General features: G+C 42.9%; 1 protein-coding gene across 2 annotated transcripts in view; it reads right to left on the reverse strand.

Moving 5' to 3' along the window:
* The window catches only part of LOC132407342 (dynamin-1-like), a 234,281-nt gene extending 214,175 nt beyond the window's left edge, over positions 1 to 20,106 (reverse strand). For both annotated transcript variants that reach the window (XM_059993691.1, XM_059993693.1), the window contains exon 1: positions 19,762 to 20,106. In XM_059993691.1, coding sequence (XP_059849674.1) covers positions 19,762 to 19,922 — 161 coding nt within the window. In that variant the 5' untranslated portion in view covers positions 19,923 to 20,106. The remainder of the gene's footprint in view (positions 1 to 19,761) is intronic.
* Positions 20,107 to 26,447: the final 6,341 nt, after the last annotated feature.

The raw sequence follows: 26,447 nt of genomic DNA on the forward strand, positions 1-26,447 counted from the left end.
AGAAACTAAACAAGTAGGCTTTTTCTATCAATATCTAGATGCGTTTTTTATATTCTTAACACTCTCTGCCATATATTCAGATGTTTCTACAATATTGTTTAAACCAAAATTCATTCATAGCAAAGAATTTTTGGGTCAGTTTTTCCTTAGTCAGTTTCTTAAGATTTGACATTAGATTGTAGACTGCTACCATTAGAATCTTAACTAGGCTGTACCCATGATATATGTAACATGGTTCCTTAAGGTTGCTATAGCTGGGGGTGGTAATGGGGACAAGTTCCCAATACCTATTAAATGCTCCCAATGGCGTGCAACTCAAGTAGCCTCTGACAACCAGGTCTAGCTCCTGACCTTAAAGCATGGCTTTGTTACTAAGCCTGGCAGAACTGTTTCTACTCAGGAGAAGGGGCAAAGGCTGGTTATTGGTGCCTTAAAATTATTTGCTTCAGGCACTTGGGGCTCATCAGCCGTGGCTGGCAGCTTATCGAGGAGAAGGAAAACTCTGATCTCAAACTTCCGCTGCCTTGTGGCTACACCCACTTATAGGAAAGGCTTAAGAGTAAACCCCGAGGGAAAAATCCGGAGCCACAGTGCTACATTGACTTCAACGCTGACTGGAAACTCCTGCAACGCTGCTGGTACTAAACTGTATCAGTCTCTGCCGTTCCTTTGCATTCATCAGATGTGTGGAGAAGGGGAGCTTGCTACATGGGCAACAGCTTGGTCTGTGTGTGTGTGTGTGTGTGTGTGTATTATATATATAGTCGACCCTCCTTATCCGCGGGGGATTGGTTCTGGGACCCCCCAAAAAACACGGATCTCAAGTCCTTTATATAAAATAGCATAGTATTTGCATACAACCTACTCACATCCTCCCGTATACTTTAAATCATCTCTAGATTACTTTTAATACCTAATACAATGTAAATAGTTGTTATACTGTATTGTTTAGGGAATTATGACAAGAAAAAAGTCTGTACATGTTCATCGTAGCTCCTCTGGGAACGTTGATACCACCTCAGCATCAGCCGATCCCAATTCTCCCATGATCTTTAAGTTCTTGAGGCTGTAGCGCTTTACGTAGCCAGCCAGCAATCACTTACTAGGTTCAAACTCCTTCCTCTCACTCACAACACAAGTAGCGAACGAACGAGATGCGAGGCGAACAATGCTCAAATAAATTACAGTACTTATAATACCTAATACAATGGAAATGCTATGTAAACAGTTGCTACGCTGTATTGTTTAGGGAATAAGGACACCTTGGAGGAGGTTCAATGATACTGAAGTCAGGATCTGTGGAGGTTGAGGGCTAAGGACCACTTCGGCAAGTGACATGCCACTTTTCAAAAGATCTAAGTTTCCTACTTTCTCGATGAGGGATAGCACTTTATGCCCCTTCTTAGCCTTTGAGGAATTGCTTTTAAGTAATCTAGTATCTCTAGATTACTTTTAAGACCTAACACAATGTAAATGCTATGTAAATAGTTGTTATACTGTATTGTTTAGGGAATAATGACAATAATAATGTCTGTATATGTTCAGTACAGATGCAACCATCATCTACATACCACACACACACACACACCACACACACACATTTTTTGTTTGTCTTTGTGCCATTTTCTAAGCTCTAGAAGCTGTTATGCATGAAAATTCCAGGAGATCAGCAGTTTCTGCGATGTTCAAATCACCCCATCTGGCACCAACAATCAAAGTCACTTAGATCACATTTCTGAACAACAACCGAACCTCTTGACCACGCCTGCATGCTTTAATGTGTTAAGTTGCTGCCACTTGATTAGCTAATCAGACGTTTGTGTTAACAAGGTGTATCTAATAAAGTGGCCAATGGGTGTCCATCAAGAAGTATGGCAAAACAATGAAGGCCGTCATGTCCTTATGTACAGTTTCACCCCAATTTCAGCTTCTCTCTCCTCAAGTCAGGCCTCATGCTATAAGACACTTGGCACCAAATCCAAGCAGCAGGAATCCTTGCCAGCCAGACAGGGACACACAGCAACTCCAGTCAACTTTGCTGCCAATGCATGTCACATGGCTGTTTAAGGGGATAGTATCAGGTACAGTAAATCTAGTGATTTTCATACCCATCCCTCTCGCTCAGCGGCAAAGACTGAACTTTACTGCAATGCAGCAGAGGAAAGAGTGCGAAGTTGTCAAGACAATCATGACTTTAACTACCAGCAGTTCAAGACAGAAGAGAACAGAAAGAAATTAGTAAAAATGAAACATTCAGCAAAAACAGAAGGGGCTGGTCGTCTGAAATTAATAAATTCAGTATCAAGTCCCAAGAGTTACAATGTGGCCAGATGGAAGATGAGATGCTGCTCCTCAAATCTACATTTAGCTTTGTTGGAACAATGTAGAAGACTACTGGTGTGTGTTTAATATTGCAATAATATTGTAAATATATTGTTTGATTAAATATTCTTTGTTGTTTACATACTACATTGTGGGTTATATACTTTCTTAGCCTCCGTTGGTCGGAGTCGATCACGGATGCCGCATCCTAGCTGTCTAGACACGCAAGCCAGGTCAATATGATATGGAAAACAAGCTGCTGGCCTTGTAGCAAGCTCCCTTCTCCACACACCTGATAAACACAAAGGAATTGCAGAGTCCAGTATAGTTTGGCACCAGCGGTTTCACAGGAGCTGCTAGTTAGTGTTGAACTCAATGTCGGACTGCCTTAGAGACTCCAGCTCTGGATTTTTCCCCCTCAGGGTTTACTCCCAAAGCCTTCAAGGCAGCAAAGGTTTGAACCAATTTCTAGATGAGCTGCCAACCACGGCTGATGAGCCCCATCTGTCCAAAGCGACTGGTTTTAAGGCACCAGCAGCCTTTGCTCCTTCTCCTGTCAGTAGAAACAGTTCCACTGGGCTTAGTAGCTAAGCCTCACATGACGGCCAGGAGCTGGACTTGGTTGTCGGAAACTATTTGAGATGTACACCATTGGGAGCATTTAATAGGTAGTGGGAGCTTATCCCCACTACTACCCCCTGCTATAACAACCTTAAGGAAACAGGTTATACATAAAAGTATGTAAATGGCATACATCATCACGCCACGTGTTATGTGTGTGTCTCGCTTAAAGTAGAAATTAATGTACACAAGTTATTGCCCAGCTCCTTTATTTTCTCTTACGATTGCTTTTTGTTTTGGAGTTACAAAACATAACAGCGATGGCGAGTTAGTGCCCCGATGGGAGATAGTTCTCTGCTCCTCAAATCTACATTTAGTCTCATTGGAAAAATGTAGGAGACGATAGACACACAGAATGGAGGATCAATGTGAAGAGGAACTAAAAGTCAGGGTTGTTCTTATGGACTGACAAGCATCCAATTGGCATTTGGTTTCTCCACTGTAGAGACATCGTCATTGGCACTGTCAGCAGTGGACTACAGTGGAAGTGGAAGTGACCATTGATTGGAGTGTCAGAAACAAGTTCTGATTCCTGGGGCACTGACACCAGTCCCAAGGAAGCTCTTCCACTGAGGTAGGCATCACCTGAACAAATCAGGCTCCAATTCTCTGGTGATTTGCACTATCAGGATAGTAGAAAGGATTAGAAACTACTTGGAGGGAAGCCTTAAATGTTGGCAAGTCTGTCACGTCAAAAAGAAATGAGAGAACAGTGGTTAGTGAAAGGAAAGCAAAGTGTAACAGGTCAGGGAGGAAAGTATAAACAAACGTGGGTGCAGAAAGTAACCCCAAAGTAAAAAGTGCAACAATCAAAACTTTAGGCTCTCTATGTGAATCCACTTGCCATTTGTAACTTGGCTGGAGCTGACAGCACAACTAGTTACATACAACATGGTCTAATAGCTATTACAGAGATGCTGCTGCATCGGGAACAGGAAAGGGAATTCAATATTCCACGTTTTCATGATACATGGCATATCTTTGTTAATCAGAAAAGATAAAGGCATGATACTTAGTAGTAACATAGATACAGTGGACAATGATGTGGGATTGTCAGAGCAGAAATAACGAATAGCAGAGAAAAGACAATGGTGGGGTTGGGTGTCAAGATACATCTTGTCAACAGGACAAGGCATAAATGGGGCACTATCAAAGATATACAGGCAGTAAACTATGATTATCCAGAGTGATCTCAATCTGTAAACTGACTGGACTAATCAAACTCTCAGGTGGCAGGGTGGAGATTAATCTCGACCTTTCTTTCCCTCTGCTAGCCTGCAGGTCGCCCTTGGGCTTAGACCCCCACCCCACCCCCGATCAGGTGAAGCCTTGGGAGCAGGTGGTGGATGGTCGTATGAGCAGTGGGTGCATATCATAAGACCTGGTTATCAACCACTGACGCCAAGCAGACGATCTCTGACCAGTATTGATAATTGTTGGGGTCACCCTTCACCCTTGTAAAGACACTACCCAGAAGGCTATGGCAAACCATTTCTGGAGAAAAAATTTCCAAGAACAATCATGGTCATGAGACCATGATCACCTACATCATATGACACAGCACATAATGACGATCTCAGACTGTAAGTTGATTGGACTAATCAAACTCACAAAGACTATGGAAAAACAATTTGTGAACTGTGTCAAGGATTGCTTCTGTAAGTTGCAGAACTAATGAGGGAACAGGTTATTTTAGATTTTGTCATGCATAATACTGTAAGATGTGGTTAAGCATCCTCTGGGGAGTAATGATCACAAAAGGGCACGAGTCCAGGTATAGTTTAAGGGTGAACATCGTGGGTCCATAACCAACATTGTCAAATTGAGGACAATTACAATGGTATGACAGTGGGTTTATCTAGAATGGACTGGATAACGAGGATATTTAAATAACTGGTTCATAACACTCAGCAAGAATTTACTCATGTTGAAAAGAAGGATTTGAGGAGAAATCCATGGTTGACAAATGAGGTCAAGGAAAGTGTAAATCAAAATTAAAAGCATATAAAAATGGCAGGGGTCAGATGTTGAGTAGAGGACTGGGAATCTTACAAGAACCAGCTGCGAGACACTTGAAGTTAATTAGGAAGTAAAAACTGACAGAGAGGAAAATGGCAAGTAAAATCAAAACAAACAGCAAGGGCATCCATGAATATAAAAGGAAAAGAGGTGTAGCCAAGGCAAGTGGGGATCCCTAGAGGGCAAGACTAGGAAATTAATAACAGATGTTCAAATCAATACTTCTGCATTTTGAGGACAAAAACTGTGATGAACTTGTTCGAAATAATATTGATGAATTTGTAATGGTTTCCATCACAAAGGACAAGGTATTAGAAAAACTATTAGGACTGAAAACAGACAAGTGGCCAGGTCCCAGTTACCTGTGCCCAAGGATTTTAAAAGCAGTAGCTGCAGAGATAATGAAGCCATTAGTTGAAGTCTCACAAAACACATCTGAGTTCCAGTACCGGAAAAGAGCAAACTTGATTCTATTGCTCAAGAAAGGAGGAAGACAAGGCGGCAGGTAACTATAGGCCTGCTAGCTTAATACCTGCTGCCGGCAGCAGCCAAGTCTATAAACAAGGAGGAAATGGGTGGGCATTTTGGGAAGCCCAATGTAATCAAACCAAGTCAATATGGTTTAATGAAGGTAAATTATCTTCATTTGCTACAGTTCTTCAAGGATGCAACAAGAAGAGTCGATAGAGGGGACTTGTGGATGTACTGTAATTAGATTTCCAGAAGGTACTTGACAAACTGCCACAATATAAGAGCATATGCTATTGAGGGAAGTATGTCAGTGTAGATCGAAGATCAGATAGTACATAGAAGACACAAAGTCAGAATAAATAGGTCATTTTCAGACTGGATGGTTGTACCTAATGGAATTCCTCAAAGTTCAGTTCCTAACCCTCAGTTATTTACTATGTATATTAATGACTGAGAGGAGGGAACAGGGTGTTTGGTAACAAAATTTATCAGTAACATGAAAATAGCTGCAAGACCACGTTGTGATGAGGACACTTGGACTCCAACAGGAATTGACGGGTTGAGAGGAAACTTGGCAAAGGAAGTTTAGTTTTGGAAAGGGTGATATCATGTAAGAGGAAGCCAAATATGAAATATTAACTAAATGGAGAAAGGCTTCAATGAGCAAAATATTGATGGATGTACATAATGAATATTTATGTATGAATCATGAAAAGATAGCAGGCAAGTGAAGCAAAGAGGTTAGGAAGGCAAATGCATTTTGGCCTTTATTACATTGGTGTTTTGAAATAAGCAAGTATTGTTAAGATTGCACAGGGTACTGAGGAGGTCTGGGGTACTGTACATAGTTTTGGTCCCCTTATCTGAAAAAGTTAATAAACAGGCATTGGTGGTAGTCAGAAGAGATTCACAAGGGTAATCTGTGGGATGAGAGAGTTGTTTTACCCTGAGGGGACTTGACAGGGTGAGTGTTCCCATTAGACAAAGAATCTCATATGAGGAGACATGGTTGCAACATTGGCAGGAAGGCAATGAAACTGGGATACGCAGGAACTGCTGGTGTTTTCAGGTCAAGTTTTCCACTGTATCTTGGTACCTCAAGGATCAACCTTATTTGCCATAAACATTTACATGTGCTAGGAATTTGTTATGGTGTATTGGAGTGACACGCTGCATAAAACATCATTCAACAATTATAAAGAATTAAAAAATGCCTAAGAAATAAAGTTAGTGGTTAAAGTACAGATATGGAATAAAATGTGTCTAAATGCCAGCATTTATTACAATGGAAGGAGCATCATATAAAGTGGTTTAAAGCATTTACAGTGCAATGCAGTGACTGGGGTAACAGAGAACTATGCAACAATAATAAACCAAGAGCAATATTAATTATTTGCCCTGGAGGGTGTGGAAGCATGTAGGAATTTAAAAAGGAGATGGAGAACATTTTAAAAGATAGTGGAATTTTGGGCTATCAGGAGCACGAGGGGAGATCAGGGCTGGAACAGATCACATTAAATGGCAGAACAGGCAAGGCCAAACTGCTAACTCATTCTTCTATCTTCTCACATTCTTATACAGTTGGAAGGACAGGGAAGGAAATAGAAGAGATCAAAGAGCAGGAGCTGCATCTCCAAGGATCGTAAAGAGAGGTGGAGGCAGAGGGAGAAAGGCTTCGAGTCATTTTGGGCCCAGAATTCACTAAGGTGCGGATGTTGGTGGTTGAAGCCACAGAGTTACGGACAGGTAGATAGATGAAAGAGCATGTAAAAACACAATGAGGAGTAGAAAGGGAGGAGAGGTAGGGACAGAGGAGAGTAATGGTGTGGTCTCTATAATGGAGACCAAATGCGGATTGGGCCGCTATTTTGCAGGCCAGTTCCATTCAGGCTGCAGGAGTTCTGAAATTACCGGTCACTCCAGTGGTCCAGAGTAACAGACACAAAATGCTGGAGGAACTCAGCAAGTCAGGCAGCATCTATGGAGAGGAATAAACGGTTGATGTTTCAGGCCGAGACCCTTCATCACCCCGTTCTGAACTATCTGACAGTTGTCTCCAGCACAGATTTGAGGGTGAGGGTCTCAATTCACCTGCCCTGCATTTTCTGTTGCTCTTTCTAGTTGACCAAGTTGTTTTTAGTACCAGCCAAGGGAAGAATGTTGACCAAGAGAGAACGGGCCCTCCGGCCAATCCTACTGGAACCAGCGCAGAGAGAGTCTTCCCTGAACAAAAGAGAGTTGAGGCCCAGCTTTGGACGCACTTGTCAGCGTACAAGGTTATCTCGCTGACCACAGGCAGCATTTGACCCTGTTCTAAAAGCACCTTTGCTGGTTTAACTGAGACAAGGCGAGCCTTACGGACCAGATTGATGCAGGCACAACAGTCGCACTGACTGAGCTTACAGTAACTGCAGCAGATCACATTGTCATTGAAGCAGCACTTGGGAATGCAGCAAACCTGATGTCATTCCACTCAACAAATCAACTCAGCAATGCTTATCATCTGCACTCGACACTTCCTTCCCCCAAATTAAAATATTTTATCTCAACTAAAAACAAAACATCCATGCACTTCCTTCAATTCTTCATTCCTTCCCCACTTCAAGTAACATCCATTCATTGCTCTTTGTGTTTGATCTTTAAAATGAGTTTACTTTGAACTTTGTGAGCAACATTCAGACATTTTGTTGGTCCGTCCACACAATTAAGATGCAAGATTGTTTATCATCATTCTTCAGTACACAAGTGTAAGGGAGAACAAAATGACTTATTCTGGATCCAAAGCAGCATTTTAAAAAAACACAATAAGCACAAATAACTCAATTACAAAACATAGTATGCATAAATATACAAGATTAGCTCATATACATTATGTAAACTGACACTAGGCACAGCAGTATCTATACACAAGGTAAATCTGACAGGAAAAATAAAGTAGTGGTGATCAATAGCTTTTAGGCCAAGATTTTTAATTTTCCAGCAGAGGAGAAAAATATTGAAATATTAAGTGTGAAGGAGAACAAAATAATTGTTACTCTGGATCTGACGCAGCACAAGAAGAATACAATAAACATAAAGAACTCAATTTAAAACACACAACAAATATAAATACATAAAATTAGCTTCTATGCATAGACTAATGGTGTGTACATAAGGTAACTCTGACAGGAAATAACAGGTAGTGCTGGTCAAAGAACATTTTAAGGCCAAGATTCCTAATTGTCTAGTTTCTGAGAAAAATTATTAAAATATTAAATAATATTATTTATATTAACAGAGAAAAAGGAGGGAGAGAAAAGATTTAAAAGGAACACGAGGAGTAACATTTTCATGTAAAGGGTGGTATGTGCATAGAATAAGCTGCCAGAGGAATTTTTAAGGGCGGACGCAATATTGACATTTAAAAGACGTTTGGACAGGTACCTGGATAGGAAAGGTTTAGAAGGATATGGGTCATGCGGGCAAATGAGAGAAGGTTAAAGAGGCATCTTAGTTGGCAAGGACAAGATGGGCTGAAGGGGCTGTTCCCATGCTGTATTACTTTATGGCTTTTAAAAAAAAAAGTCACAGGAACTCATGTTGCCAAAGCAATTCTAAGAATGCAATTTTTGATCACGGCAACTTCGACTCACGTAGCTGAGAATGATGCAACTGCTGTGACAATCCTTACCACCTCTCAGCCAACTAACTAATCATTAGCCAGTGTGAAGTGGGTTGGGAAGATCTACTCCACCTGTCATGGAAGGCAGGACTGAACCACAGTTGGCTCTCAACACCAGCAGGAGAAACAGAGCTCGGGCAATAGACTCAGTGGACAATTTATTGGGTATGCCCTACACCTCAAGTGGTCCACTGTGTGAGTATGCCCAAGGTCTTCTGCCGCTGTAGCTCATCCACTTCAGGGCTTGACATGCTATGCATTCAGAGATGCTCCTCTGCACACCAGTGTTGCATTGCATGGTTATTTGAGCTACTGTCACCTTCCTGTCAGCTTGAACCAATCTGGCCATTCTCCTCTGACCTCTCATTAATAAGGCATTTTGCCAGCAGAACTTCTGCTCACTGGCTGTTTTCTTTTAATTTCTCGCACCATTCTCTGTAAATTCTAGAGAAAGTTGTACGTGAAAATCCCAGGAGATTAATGATTTCTGAGATGCGCAAACCACCCCAAGCAGCACCAACAATCATTCAAAGTCACTTAGATCACATTTCTTCCTCATTCTGAAGTTTGGTCTGAACAACAACTGAACCTCTTGACCATGACTGCATGCTTTAATGCACTGAGTTACAGACACACGATTGTTTCATGCATTACTGATTAGATATTTGCATTATTAGGTACAGTTTCACACCTGCTTTTGAAAGTGGTAATAACTCCCACGTGCATCTGTTGCAGGAACAAACAGAAACCCAACATCAATAGCAGGAGTCGTCCAGCATCTCCTCAAGTCTACACCCAGTTGTCCCGTCAATCACCTCCTGTCCCACCAGTGACAGGTTCTGCAGCACCTGCCTGGGGCTCATCAGCCACCCCAGAAACAACAGGACGCGGTGGAAGCGAGTCTAGAATGTTCCTGAGCAACTGACATGGCATAGAAACTGGACGAGTAAATCCAGTGAGCCTGGAGTTAATCGGGGGGATAATGTATTCACAAAAACTTCATGCCATCTTAAAAGTTTCATCCCTCCCAGGCAGTTAATCTGATCAGCCATTCTAATTACCTTCTCTATTACCCCAGTCACAGCAAACACTTCAAATTACTTTTTATAATTCTGTTAACATCGTAAAAGCATACTGTATTTATGCACATTTTATTCCATATCAGTACTTCAAACTTTATTTTATAATTCTTTATAAAACAGTATTTGAAAGCTGTTTTTCTATAGCATGGTGCACCAACACACTATGGCAAATTCCTAAAAGATGTAAATATATACAGTGAGTGATGTTGATCCTTGATTTCACTATGAAGTACTTAAAAACAACTTTACAAAAGATGTAGAAATGCTAGATTTTACAATCAATTAACGTGACGCTGACGTTTGACCATTCTTATCCAGTCCAACTTGTACTGAGCTCAAGCCTCAGGCTTTGTAGCAACCTAGCAAGTTGTTTAGTTCAAAGCCACCAACATATTTTCAGGGCCACTAGATATACAATAAATGCAGGTCTCGTCAGTGATAGCCACATCACGAGAAGGAATTTTTAAAAAGGAGGACAAGTCCATGCCAAAAGTGAGCTGCGTTAATTCCCACCCCACTGCTTTGAGGCTATTTTGCTGCAGGTCACCATTTCAATAGCATTTAAGCAGCTTGCTTTGAATTTAAGGATAACATCTTTAGCCTCTTTGTCCCTCCAGAAATAATGCAGTTATATGCAACCTTTGTTTGACAAAAACATGGAAAGGTTAAACAGAAATAAATTGGCATGTCATTAAAAATGATAGATATGTATCTAACTATATTGAGGAACCACAAGTAATTGTTCACCATGACGGGTAATAATGGGATCATTGTGTCAGTTCCAGTTGACTGGAGCACATGTTCCTCATTTTGTTCCATCTTCTGTCCATCCTCCATCCAAACAACAACTCAAGCTCGAGAATTATCTATCTCTACTTCACTTTAATTACAGGTTAACACCTTCTTCAGCACAGTACTGATTTTGGGCCATTTGTGTTGTAAGGGACCCAGAACATCGACAGTTCATTTCTCCTCTGAATCAGAATATCACTGGCACATGTCGTGAAATTTGTTGTTTTGCAACAACATTACAGTGCAATACATAAACTATAAATTGCAAATATGTGCCTTGTCGTGTGACGTGGGCGATCGTGGTCTTGAGCTTGATCATCCTTGGCCAATTTTCCTATAGGAAGTGGTTTGCCATTGCCTTCTTCTGGGCAGTGTCTTTACAAGACGGGTGACCCCACACATTATCAATAATCTTCAGAGATTGTCTGCCTGGTGTCAATGGTTGCATAACCAGGACTTGCGATGTGCACAAGCTACTCATACAACCATCCAGTAGCTGCTCACATGGCTTCATCTGGCCCTGATCCGGGGGTGGGGGGGGGGGGTTCTAAACAGGAGCTGCACCTTGCCTAAGAGTGGACCTGCAGGCTAGCACAGAGCAGAGTGCGTTACATTTCCTTACACCTCCACCCCACCACCCTTAAATTACAGTAAGAAATATTTAAAAATTAATTAAACTAGAGCAAAAAGAGAGCGAAAGTCAGCCTGAATTGAGTTATTTCAGTGTTGTGCACATTTCTCCAGATTCTAGCATTGACCAACTCTTGTATCTCTATGGTATATTTCCCTTATGGCCTTCAATGCATACAGCAGTGTATGCAAGGAAAATCATAAAGGAAACATACTGTTCTAATGCAATTCTACAAACATCAGGCTTAAAAGACATCATTATATGGTAAAATAAACACTAGATCATCTTCTCCAGATACTGAAGCTTAATTTCAGATATTCCCTTCTTTCAAAAGCCAGCATAGGATTTTTTTTATATAAAAGGATCTATTTAAGTATTTAGCAACCTGGATAATTGTCACAAAACGTGCAGCAAGCGGTACTGACTCCTGAATGGTTTACTCCTGAACAGATTACACGGCAAAAGTCACATTTGAACCTTCAAGTATATTCAAGCTGGAAGAGGTTTTGAACTGCGGGAGAATAAAATATTATATGAGCGAGGCATGAAGGTGGAGTTAAGGTCAACGGCCACTTCACCCAGGCTCTCACCAAATGGAGAACAGCTCCAAGTGACCACAAGACCTCCACCTATCACAATCTCTAATCCGGTCTCCTAAAATTACCGTTCAAGAATAGGCAATATTCTACACAACACTATTAAGTCACCATAAAGCCTACTCCTCTCAGAATCTGGTCTCCTAAAATTATTGTACAAGACTATACAATATTCTGTAACTCAACCCATCACATCAAGAGAGGTGGTGACACAGCCAGTACTCTTCATTGCTGAATCATTTGGTATCATGGGAATCAATCAATATGGGGCCATTGCAAAACAGCACTTCTGAGTTAAAGCAGTGGGGGGGTCAGACATGAGGAATCAAATGGCTTAACCCTGCTTCTAGTTTAAAATAGAGTCCTCGATATACTCAGGGGCAGGGGTGAAACCTCTTCTCTAACCTACCTTTCCTTGTCCAGAGCACCAAACTATTTTGCAGTACTGACGTTCACTTTTACACAATAATAACTTGGAGGCAGATATTGAAAGATCATTCCTAGCAATAATGATTCCACTGATGACTGAATGCTGTTAGATAATTACAGACAGAACGTTCAGCAGTCTAAAATGAATCTAATACATTCCATGTGAAACAAAAACCTTTTTATCCAAATACAATTCAAAAAAAGTCACAAATTAAAGTACAAGGGGTGATTGATAAGTTTGTGGCCTAAGGTAGAAGGAGTCAATTTTAGAAAACCTAGCACATTTATTTTTCAACATAGTCCCCTCCTACATTTACACACTTAGTCCAGCAGCCGTGGAGCATACGGATCTTGGATCTCCAGAAAGTGTCATCAGTTAATAACTCATCAGGAGCGATAGATAAATTCACAGCCTAAGGTAGGAGATGAGTTATTAACTTCAAACTTTTTGCATAATCACTCAAAGAGTTGAACTGCATGTCCATGTAACAAGAGCTGTATAACTCATCTCCTTCTATGGTAGGCCACAAACTTATCAATCACCCATCTGTGGACACTTTCTGGAGGTCCAAGATCAGTATGCTCCATGACCACTGGACTAAGTGTGTAAATGTAGGAGGGGACTATGTCGAAAAATAAATGTGCCAGGTTTTCTAATATTGACTCCTTCTACCTTAGGCCACAAACTTATCAATCACCCCTCGTAGTAATTTCTTTAACTAAAAAAGAAAATATTGTCTTAGTGTCATTTGTTACAGCCAATGTTGACAACAGGAAAACTGTTTTATTAGATAGGGGAGTCTTAGATAGGCAGATGGATGAAAGAAAAATGGAGGGCTATATGGGAGTGAAGGATTAGCTTGATCTTGGCATAGGTTAAAAGGTCAGCATAATGTCATGACCTGTACTGTTCTATATTCTTCTGGTTCCTTTCTTTTGCCCAGTACGCCATTGGTGTTTAAGGCAGCGATGAAGATGCTCCATCTCTGGTACTGTTCATGGCTTCTTTCATGATGTCAGTAGCTTCCCCTCGGTTTACTGTCAGTCATGCAAGTCCTGGGTGGAGACACAGGAATCCTGACGCTCCCAGATGCAGAAGGAATCTTCATTGCTGCTTCGTAACAGCTTTGACCAATCAGCGTTATTAGACCTGAACTGAACCCCCGACTCTGGAGGACCAGTGGACCACTCTTAGTTTGGCCTCTACCCTTTGACCTGTTTGGCATGGGTGACCCTCCCAGGAGCTAAAGCCCTGACTCCAGCCAACCCACTTCTCCGGGTCAATGCGATGCGCAGGCCTCCAAACCCCATGACAAGGTTGTGGTCCTCTTGGAGGGCTCTATGTTCTGATGATCATTAGTCAGGCAGGAGAAAGGGGGAGATGAACAAAGAGTCTCAACATGATAAAGTGGCCCAGGGTGCCTGAACAATTTTTATTTTTTTTAAAACATACATACATCTGCTCATTTTGTTTGTTCTAAAGGCTGGGTCTTCAGTTTGTTTTAATTATAATCAGTGACCATATGTCATCATGCTGTTCACACATTTATTACCCTTTAGTGTAAATACGGTCAATATCTTAGCAGACCTTTTCCCTTTTCTGCTAACTGCATCACATGGCCCCTCCACTGCAACCTATTTGAATCTGTTTCATAACTACAGACAAGCCATTCATTATCTCAATGTCGGTAAGCCCATGGGGTCAAGGGGAGATGCAGAATCAAACAGAGCAGACTACCAATAGGCCCCTGTATTTAGAGGGTCTCCTCACCATTCTGGTTTCCAATTTCAATCCAATTGCTTAAATCTCCAACCAGATGCTTAGAGGCAAGACCAGAGAGCTTTGGTGGTCATTGTCCTGGTCAGCCTGTTCTGACTTCAGTTTCATCATTGCAGAGGTACACAGAGACATAAATGGGAGATTTATGAAAAGGAATCTGAACCACAGAGCATTATAGTTCTCAGGCTAAAACCCAGGCTATGCCAGCCAAACATGAGCTTAAGAAATTAAGAAGTTAGTCCTGACAAAGGGTCTTGGCCTGAAACGTTGACAGTGCTTGTTCCTATAGATGCTGCCTGGCCTGCCGCGTTCCACCAGCATTTTGTGTGTGTAGCTTAAGAAAAGTCTCACTCTCTCCAGCAGGTCACGTCTAAATGGCACTGTGCACAATCTCATCTCCACAAGAATGTGAATAAACACATTAACAATAAAATGAAGGAATCAGAGAGACCACAATAGATCCTGACCAACTAATATCAGTCAAAAATACTAAAGTCCACCAGTGTTGTTCACTTCTCCCCACGGTTTGGATGGAAGACTCCTGCCACCAATCCTGCCACAGAGACTTTAAATGCAAGATTCAGCCTAACATGCTCAGTGCATTGCTGAGGGAATACGCAATGCAAACGAGAAATTGGGGTTCTGCCTGAACTTGCAGGAGAACCTTGAAGAAAAACAAAAATTCTTGTTTTGTATTCAAATATTTACCCTACAAACCAATATGACCAAAAATTGTTCCTGGGAATGTGGCATTGATTTAAAGCAAAGAAACCATTCTAAAAACAAAGCGGCAGCAGTGTTTTCTTCCTAAAGATAAAAAATAAAAATAAATTACCATAGGCATTGCTCACCACTTCATGGATTATGGTTGGGGATTCCTTTAAGGCATTTTATGACTTCAGGGAAATATGGACAGCTGAAATCATGGAGTGTCTCTAAACTTATAACATTGCACACTTTGGCTAGGTTGCATATATAGATATGCAACAACTAATGCAATCTTGAGACATTAGAAGTAAACAATGCAATAGATTTATGATCATAATTGCACAGTTGCTGCCTTTTTCTCCAGCTAAACCATTTTCCAAGCAAGCACCACTGCAGCATGGTTACAGACCTGCAGACAAATTTCAAAAGAAGCATAATCCTCACACCTCAAATTTCCATGTCTACCATATCCCCTGACACCATCAAAGAATGCCATTTGGTCCCTTAGCCCTAAACCAGCTCATGGGTCAATCCCATGCCCCAATTAATTTGCCTGTAACCACTTCTCCCCACAGTCCTGTCAATTCACACAAGGTTCTACCATGCACCTATATATTAGGAGCAATTTGCAGTGGCCAATTTAACCAAACAACCCGCACATTTTTGGGATTTTGGAGAGACACCCATGCAGTCACAGGAAGTGTATGCAGGCAGCCCACAGACTGCACTGGAGGTCAACATTGGACCCATGTCATTGGCACTGACAGATGCACCTCTCCACCACCAAGTTGAACTCAATAGTTTGCATTTCCAACAGAGCTGCTTATCCAGTGCTTTAAGGACCTTTTGCTCTAGGTCAATTCATTAGCTGGTTTTAAATTTAAGGGCAACTCCTTCAGCCTGTCAAACAAAGTAGATGCACGTCAGGCATGATTTCTTGTTTAACAAAACATGAAAAGGTCAAAGAGAAATAAAGTGGCACTTCAATAAAACTGATGAATATATATTGAACTATGTTGAGGAACCACACTGCAAAACAAGCTTTTGTTCACCATGAAGGGTAATAATGGAAATATTGCCTCAGTTCTGAAGGAACTAGATTACATCTTCTACATTTTGTTCCACCTTTTGCCCATCCTCCAACTCATCAGAAACCCAAGCTCTGGGATTCCTATTTCCTGTCTCCAACAAGCTTTAACTACTTGGGCGAATGTTTTCTTTGGCACAGTTCGTGACTTTGGTCTGCTCATGTTCTAATGAAGCAGCTTGTGATATTTTCTGAGATAAAAGATATTCTGTAAGTGGATATTGTGGATGCAAGTTTCTCACATTGAGAAATTACACTTCCGTCATTCCCTGCAACCCACCCATTGATTATTTTTCCTGCATGATTGCTTCAACTGTATACTGCTTCATACTGGGTACAACTGTGGCAGGTTTTCAGTCATGTGTGGTGCAAAGGTCTTGGACACCATGCTTATATATATGTGTCTAAGACTTTTGCACAGAACTGTAGTAATTTTATGTATTGCACTGTACAGCTACCACAGAAAAACAAACTTCATGACATATGTCAGTGACAATAAACCTTGATTCTCTATTGTGAACTGAGAATGTTAAGGGGACAGGGAGAGGGGAATCACAGTTCGGAAAAGGGGGAGGGAGAGGGGAGGGAGAGGGGAGGGAGAGGGGAGGGAGAGGGGAGGGAGAGGGGAGGGAGAGGGGAGGGAGAGGGGAGGGAGAGGGGAGGGAGAGGGGAGGGAGAGGGGAGGGAGAGGGGAGGGAGAGGGGAGGGAGAGGGGAGGGAGAGGGGAGCACCAGAGACATTCTGTAATGATCAATAAACCAATTGTTTGTAATCAAATTACCTTGCCTGGTGTCTCAGGGCTGGGCATGTCTGCACCCATGTCATCCCCCCCACCCCGGCACTCCTTGCCACCTGTCCCACATTCCTCCCGTGGAGCTCCGCCCTCACCGTTCCCAACATCCTTTGCTTCTGCCAAATTTGCAAACTCGCTCTCCGCTCCACATAGACAGATACAGTAATGCACAAAATTCTTAAGCATCCTGGCTATCTACATGTGCCCAAGACTTCTGCACCTGGCTGCTTCAGTTATAGTGCAAGACCATGCAATATTATACAACCCTGTCCATCTCAGGCAGAGCTGTGACCGTTCAGTCTCTGGGTATATCCATGACAGATGGATCTTTCGGCATTATGGGAATCATGTCAATGTGGTGTTGGTGCAGGGAGCATTCGCCAATACTTCTCTGAGTGAGGGACAGCCCAAAAGCCAAACTGCTTAAAGAGAACAGCAAGAAAAAAAGTCAGAGACGGGGGTGAAATCTCTAGAGCCTACTTTTCGTTGTCCACAGAACTAAACCACTTTGCAGTATTGACATTCACCCTTGCACCAGAATAACTTGGAGGCAGAGCCTGGAGAAGCACACTGAGGAATAATGAATGATTCTACTGTTGATTGGACGCTGTTGGACTATCACAGACAGAATTAGATTCAGTCTAAACTGAGTCTAATGTATTCATGTCAAACAAAAACCTCCCTGTCCAAACTTAATTATAAGTGAAAGTGCAGATTTAACTAAAAGAGAAAATATTGTCTTATCGTTGCTTATTACAGGCAACGCGGATGAAAGGAAACGGTTTTGTTAGCAAAAGAGGAATGGGGATACCACTTACTTCCAGAACCATGTAGGCCTAGGAGCAGAACTGGCCATTTGCTCTTTGAGTGGCAGAGCAGAGTCAATTGTGGTTGATCTTCTTTTCTCAACTGTGCCACCTTCTCAACTTTTTCCACCTTCTCCAAGAAGCTCTTAACCTCCCCACCCCCCAACCAATCAAGAACCTGTCATTCTCTCTCTCTCAAATACACCCAGTGACTTGGCCGGCACAGCCCTTTGTGGAAACATTCCACAGACTGACCAGAATGTGGCTGAAGAAATCCCTCCTCATCTCCATTCTAAAGGGACATCCCTTTATTCTGAGGCTCGGACCCATGGATCCTAAACTCTCCCACTATCAGAAACAATCTCTCTAAGTTCACACCGTTCAGGCCTTTCAGCGTTTCAGTAAGATTCCACCCCGCCCCCATCCTTCTGAACTCCATCCAGCACAGGACCTGCATTTACTTAATACTAGAAAAGTGGGCCACTTCAAAACAACCATTTAAGTAATTTTTAAAGCAGAGTCACCGCTGTGTCGAAAGGCCAGGCCAGCCAGATTGTACAAACTGCCCCAACGAGAGGTCAGATAATCGTGCTCTTCGCGGGATAAATGTCGAGCAGGCCGCTCTCAGCCAACAGGGTACCAGAGCATCAGTCATCCCGGATGGAGACGACGTTTGTCCTCTCACTTGAAAGACCTTTGCAGAATACCCAAAATAATTTACCTGAAACACGAGCCATAATCTTGTGCTCCGGTCTCCAGAGCAGAGCAGTTCGACCGGGGTTCAGGAAGTGCTTTGACCTTCGTTTGACCATTGTCATGTGTCCAGCAGCCTCAGAGGCTGCTAGTGGAAGCGGATAATGAGTATTCTGGAGGAGCGATCAGAAAGGAGTTGCACTGGCGCTCCCGTGAAAACTGGGAGCTGCACGTGAGTTATGAAATGTTCTTGATTTCACATTGAGGCATTTGGCATCCCCCGATGTAAAGCGGTGCGATTCCATAACATCTCGTCACCGTGCTCCTGTTCTACTCCATGTTGCCACGGTGACAAGGTCTGGGATGTAGATTTTATTTTTAACGTGAATGTGTTTGCAGTCTCGCCTACTGCAGGCGATGATTTCGGTCGTGTGGGGGGTGGGGGGTGGGGGGGGTGGGGGGGGAGCAGGGGAAGAAATACTACAAATAATCAACCAAAGCCCAGAAATTGCTTTCAACCCTCCAAAAGAGAATAAAAAAGTATTTCCACGTACGGTTAAAGATACCGCGCTGACCTGAACCGCCACCGGAAAAAAGAGCCGAACACTTCAGAGATTGGAAATGTAGGTATAGAAGCGGGTGATTTGGAGTCTAATTCCCTTTCTAAAGGTCACACACACTCACTCCTCCCACGCACAATAACACAGGCTCAGGCTCCAGTGGATGCACCGTTAAATGCAGAGAAACTGGGTGAGTGTTGGTGCATTAACAGATCCGCAACAGCTTACACGCGAACCTGCCCGATGCTGAAGCGATTCGTGCACCGGCTGCCTTACCAGTGGGTAAGATACCTCAGCCTCAACAGACTGGGGAGAATTATACTACTTTAGCTGGAGTCAATTGCTGCATCAACGAATTTGGTGCATTTGAAAGCCACAGGCATCCCGTATAGGCTGTGCGTGAATTAAAAACAATATATACCTCTTCATTTACAACTTCCAGTATCTTTAGAATATTTTGCAAAGCAGCGCACTATATCAAATCTGTTGAATTTTACAACAAGGATTCTCAATAATTGATTGGAGGGGTTAAGTCCGCTATTTGCCCAATTTATCGACACATAAAAAGGCGAGAATTCGGATGCGTTTGCAATGATGAAACGGACCCGTTGATTTTTTTTATGCATTCTTACAGATTTGCTGCTTCAGCGATTCAGGACGCTATTTTTTAATCCTTATTAATAAATGGAAAATGCACGTAATGGACTTACTTTCCGACGAAATTTTCCAGCACGGAGCTTTTCCCGGCGCTTTGCCCTCCGACCACCCCGATCTGGGGTAGGTCCAGATTGGCATTCTGTCCAATCTGAGCGAAAGCATCCTGCATCCGATTGACCAGAGGGATCAGCTCCTCCATCCCACGGTTTCCCATCTTTAATCGTTTTCCGGCAAGGCGAGCTGACCAGCTCAAGACCCCGGCGAATTAATTCTAATCGATGCAATGAACAGATGACAGCGAACCTCGTCCGGTTTGCAGGACGAGGCCTACATTGAGGAAAGGGAGGGAGAGGGCAGTGCGGGAGAAGGCTGAGCCCGGAGCTGCTCCGCTCCGGCTCCCGTTCCACCGGGTGATTTAAAGCGAAAACCCAGCGCGCTCACTGCGCAGGCGAGTGGTGCGCTGCGCACGCCGGGAAATGTAGTCCGTTCCTCCTTACGTCGTGTGGTGGGCGATCAGGACGCACTACAACTCCCAGGGGGCATCACGCGCATCCCTGCCGCTCTCATCTCCCGATTTTGCCATCCAGATCATAAAAGCCTGCAGTTTGCCTCGGGTTGCCCTTGCTCCCGGTCAGTGCCCACCATTTACCATCTGCCTAGCTGTTATCTTTGCATCTGACTTGCTCAAAAGAAGCAAATTTGAATAAACACTAGTCTTAATTAGAAAAAACTAGAAGGGGTCCCTTCCCATCACAGATGGTGCATTAGCGCAGCTGCTGCAGTGCAGACTGGAAGTTGTAGTCATCCGTTGCCTGATTCGTCCTGTAAATACCAGATAACGAGTCTAATCAGTGCGATCGCCATGAGTTTAAATAGACAGAGCGATGGTCCTTTAGAAAAGGGCATGATCACCATTAGTTCTTGGGTGATGCGCTGACACGGTGAACAAGGATAGGGGACATCTTCCTTCATCTACTGGGTCAACAAGCCCAATCGCTAGTTCATATTTCCCCTGTCCTTTGGCTTTATTTTTAAAGCAACCATTACAAGCTTTATGAATGACTGTCACGCTGTGTTATACTGAATTAACGCGCTTTTTATATTTTGTACGTCTTTCGTGCTGGAATTTCTTTCCAATCTCTCACCAGTTGTAGAAGACAATTCGGCATGCATCTTCGCCGGAACGTCAATGGGTTTTTCTATTTAATGAAGTTTGTGGTCATTTTAGTACTGTGAATTTTTTTTTTTACATTTTAACACATCCCACCAAAAATGTTATGATAGAGCAGTGTGGCCTGCATAATAAAAAGGGAACTCAGTCTACCGGAGGTTAGAAATAATCTTCACACTCAATCCCAGTTGTCTAATATTTACACATTCAGATAAGAACTAACATGTGGCTTGAAAGTCTTACTGAAGTTCAAGAACAAAACATCCAGGTCTTGCATACAGGAAGAGAAAATATACAGCAAGATCGGAATCACTTAGCGTTTCAGGCCTCGTCAACAAGCACAGGGCTTGCCTCGGCAACACACACACACACACACACACACACACACACACTCACTCACTCTCACACACACACACACACACACACACACACTCACTCACTCACTCACTCACACACACACACACACTCACTCACTCACACACACACACACACTCACTCACACACACACACACTCACACTCACACACACACACTCACTCACTCACACACACTTACTCACTCACACACTCACTCACTCACTCACTCACTCACTCACTCACTCTGCTGGAGGAACGCAGCAGGCCAGGCAGCATCTATGGAAATAAGTGCAGTCGACGTTGCAGAAGGATCTCGGCCGGCCGAAGCATCGACTGTACCCTTTTCCATTGATGTCCTGCTGAGGTCCTCCAGCATTTTAAGTGTGTTGATTGGACTTCCAGCATCTGCGGATTTTCTCTTGTTTACAGAAAAGCCCAACTGCCCCAGATCCTTTACCACCGTTAGTAAAATGCGATTGTACAACTTCACGGGAGGAGGTGCAGGCGGTTAAAGATGCTAGAAACACAAGGAGTTCAATCAAATAAATCTTGTAATCAAAACAAGATCCAAATTTTTTTAAAAAACGAAGCCTGCAAAAGTTTAGTTGGATTTTCAATTCGAACGGAATTCAAAGTTTTCAGAATTACCAGACTCCAGAGTGCCTGAAGGTGTGATTTTGCTTGAATTGCTTCTCACATGACTCATTGGATGATTTTTGTCTTTATAACATTGTAATAAATCCAGTTTTAATAGCATACCACGGGGTAAGCATGCTCGAGTGTCATGTAACACCCCGGTCTGTGATGAAGCAACAGCGGGCTAACGGAGAGCCCCGATTATTTTTATATTCTGGTTCGCTCGGGATTGGGATTGGTTTATTATTGTCACAGGTACTGAGGCGGAGTAAAAAAAAACTTTGTTATTCATGCCACCATGCAGAGCATTTCGTCACATCAGTACACCCAGGTAGTGCGAGGGAAACGCAGAACTGAACGGCAGTGGTACAATTGCAGAGGAGGCATAGTGGGTATCAGGCAGGTCAATATTCCAGGGACTAGTCAACAGTCTTATAACGGGGGCGGGGGAGGGTTGAAGCTGTTCCTGAATCTGGTCGTACAAGCTTTCAGGCGATTGTACCTGGTGCCTGACGGCGTTGGGGGGGGGGGGGCGGGGGGAGGGGGGTAAGAGGGTGAGAGGGGTCTTTGATTGTGTTGGCTGCTTTACCCCGTCCGTATGAAGTACAGACAGTTAAAATGTAGACAGTGAGAAATGTAGAAGCCGAGTTTGCTGCAGACAGAATTTTATTCTCCGGGTTAATACACGTCTAACCCCAACGCGCCTGAAACTTTGGAGTCTCTCTACCTCATGGGCCATTCTTTAGTCACGCGAGGAAAGTAGAAGATTGAAGGACTCTAAATGGATGTTTAGTTGTTCTCAAACAAGAGAAAATCTGCAGATGCTGGAAGTCCAAGCATTACACACAAAATACTGGAGGAGCTCAGCAGACCAGGCAGCATCTGTGGAAAATAAAGTACAGTCGCTTCGGGCCGAGACCCATCAAAGTCCGCTGAGTTTCTCCGGCATTTTGTGTGTGTTGTTTAGTTGTTTTTCTGCCTTTGCTTCTCAGGGACCTGGCTTCTCGTTACATTGCTGGGATGAATTGACTCAATTCATGTGAACAGATTTCACTCCACTGCATAAAGCACCCCCTAATTTGGCACTGATAGTTGAAAGAGAAATGAATGAAGAAAACAGTAAGTAGAAATTACAACTAAATTGCCTGGAGCGATTTCACACAGACAATGGTGGGGGGGGGGGGAGAGTGATCAATTTAACTGGGTGGGGGAACAGCTGATTTTCAGGAACCAGGAAGCTGCGTCAGTAGATCTAAATATGACAAAACAAACAGCAAAGCTCTAACATCCAGGCTGAAGGATAGTATTGCCAAAGCAGCACACCCCTTTAGGTCTCACATGAAGCAAAGATACAAGTTAGTCCTGGGGTAGGAGCTCGGCCAGTGTCGGTGGTCTTCCAGGACTGAAATTTGAGGGAGAATGGGGTAAGATTTCCACCGTAATTAGTACGACAGGAGAGTATCGATGGGACCTACATAAACAAATATATAATTTTTTAAAAACACACTTCACCGGTTATTCATGGCAGCATAACTCCACCAGTTATCACAAACTTAAAACTTATGGGGAAAACAGCATCAGCATGAAGTGCTTGATTTGGCTGTGCACCGCAGGGGTGTGTACTGAGCCCAATCCTTTACACTCCTGTCACCCTCGACTGTGCCCATGCCTGTGTGAATTTGCAAATTACACCACAGTGATTGGATTGATTACAAATAACGTAGGAGAGGAGGTGCGGAAACTGAATGGTGCCACAACCATACCCTTTCACGCAACATTGAATAAAACCAAAGAAATGATGATCTATTTCAGGAAATCAAAAAGGTGTGAGCAAGCTCAACAGCTCGTAAATGCTGAAGCAGTGGGAAGGGTCTCCTACTTTAAATTCTTCGGAGGAGACAATGAAGAGGATCTCTCTTGGACTACCGACACCTCCTTGAAGGCTCAGCAGCGCCTATACTATTTTAGGAGTTTAAAAAGAGCACATCTGCCCCCAAAGCTGCTGGTAAACTTTTATCGATGTGCAACTGGGAGCATACCGATCCACTGCAGGACACTAGCTGCAACAAGGTCGACCAAGCACCTCTTCAGCAAGTGATCAGGACTGCACGGAACATCAATGGGACACAGGTATGGAAACCATCTGCAAATCAGGATTATAGCAGCCTCGCAAACTCGTGACGGGCTCAGCCCACCTGTTGACTCACCTCCCATCCGGCAAGACTGAAAAACCGAAACAAAAACAGCTTTTTCCCCCAGGGCTGTCGTGCGACTGAGCAATATCTCATTTTAGAGTTGTTTGTTTTTTTTTAAATTCAGTTGTAATTTAGATGTCTCTCTAAATAACTCAAACGTTATTTTAAATTGCGTCATTGTGGTTTAGTAATTGAATTGCCGGTACTGTATGCTGTTCGGCTCTGAATGGAGTAGGGTTGCAATCCCGTTGTTCTCAGCAATGACAATACAGCTCACACTATCTAACTAACTAAACATTTGCTCTACCTAACAGGGTCTGTTGTTGTTTTTCTGTATGAAGAATTTACCTGCAAAGCTCAGTGAAAACCTAATAGGTGAATATGGAAAGTAACTGAAGCCTGTAAGGTATTTTTTTCACTTGAGTAGAACTCTTGTGAAATCTCCCATCCCCAGAGACTAAATAAATGCGGCAGTCTGTACGAATACGGATGTAATATGTAACAATCCTTTAAAAACTACAAAAGCAAGATTCGTGTGAGTGAAACTTAAGCAGTTCTCTTTAGTGCCCCCTGCAGGATACTCCCAGTGCTCCCCCAGTGAAATCTGAAAAACCGCTGAAGTGACAGCGTCTCTCACCTTAAACTAACTCATTCAAAGACTTAATTAGAAATAAGTTACTAGATTTGAAGTCATTGTCTGAAAGTGATGGCTGCCCTGATGTGGACTTTTGCCTGAAGATGCAATTTGGCCACCTCCGGAGACAGCTGGCATTCGGATCTTCTTGCTACTAACATCAAGCAGCGGGTACAGCAGCTTTAGGTCCCACATCACCAGGTTCAGGAACAGTTATTACACTACAACCATCCAGCTTCTGAGCCCCCATGCATAATTTCACTTACCTCAACACTGAACTGATTCCACAACCCAAGGACTCACGCTCAAGGACTCTCCAATTTACGTTGTCAGTATTATTTATTGACTTCTTAATTTATTATTTTCACATTTTGTTCTTTTTTGCATATTGTATGTTTGTCAGTCATAAGCTCTGTTGTACTTAATTATTTTCCTGTAAATTTTCTCATAGTAGTACTGGTGACAGATATGGTTTTTTTCATTAATTTTCATTGCAACACCAACAAATTACATTCAACAAAACCAGTTGCTGATTACATTTTGACTGTTTAACCCAGCCACCCCCAACCCTCATCCCCACCCCTCTCCCCTCCACCAACTAACTGTGCATACACAGACAGAGCATTCCTATTTTAACAGAAGATCTTTTAAGTTAGATATCAAATTTGTCCACATTAAGATTGTGTTTGGTCGTACATCATTTACTGTTGCTGATGATAATTCCAGGTAAGAAATGTCCAAAAACTCCGAAGCCAGTGAGTACTTGAAATATCATGAGGAGGTTTCCAACACTAGACTACAATCTTCTTAGCCACAGTCAGGCCTGCCAGCCAGATTTTGCGTGTTTTTTCCCTAAGGGAAAGGTTGGAGTCATCAAGATGTACATCGGATTCTATTGGTATTTGTACCCCTGTTAATTCTGTAAGAGTACTGATAACCTTCCCTCACAAACCCAAAACCCCTGGACATTTGCATTCAACATGTATAGAAGAGCCAATGGTTCTGTGGGGGCAAAATGACCAATATGGGTCAGGAACCAGTCCCATTTGATGTCTAATGCTTGGTGTTAGATATGCTCTATGACAAAATTTTAAGTGAATATACTGATGATTTGGGTTTTTCAAAGCTCTGGCAGCATTATCCCAAATCGCATTCCAGTGTAAGCCTTGTCCCAATGCAGATATGTTCCCATCCCAGGGTTTCATTCATGATGTGAGCATATATTTCTGGGAGTTTAATTTATCATAGATATATGACACTATCTGTCCTGGAGCACTCTGTATCCAACTTAAAATGGGATGGTCCTATAAATCTGACCCCCAGGGAACCCCATAGGCTTTACAAGCTGATCTTTGACATATATCTGATTTGATAATAAATTTACCTTCATCTTTGAAGTAAACTGCCAATGGTTTGGCTCAGACCCTCCTCAGCCCTGATGAAGGGCCTCAGCCTGTAACATCAGCTGTCCATTTCCCTCTATAGATTCTGCCCGACCTTCCGATTTCCTCCCGAATTTTAGACCATGAGATATGGGCCATTTGGCCTATGGAGCCTGCTCCACTATTTCATCATGGTTTCATTTTTCCCCTCAGACTCAATCTCCTGCCTTTTCCCCTTCCACAATGTGGGTGTTGTTCAAGATTTCCAGCTCCTGCAGAATCTCTCATGTCTACACTGCTTGTGGTGATGACGCTCCCACAGAGGTAATGGATGCAGCACACGCAACATGCTGGAGGAGCCCAGCA

This window comes from Hypanus sabinus, chromosome 18 (assembly GCF_030144855.1).
Source record: "Hypanus sabinus isolate sHypSab1 chromosome 18, sHypSab1.hap1, whole genome shotgun sequence".
Taxonomy (NCBI): Eukaryota; Metazoa; Chordata; class Chondrichthyes; order Myliobatiformes; family Dasyatidae; genus Hypanus; species Hypanus sabinus.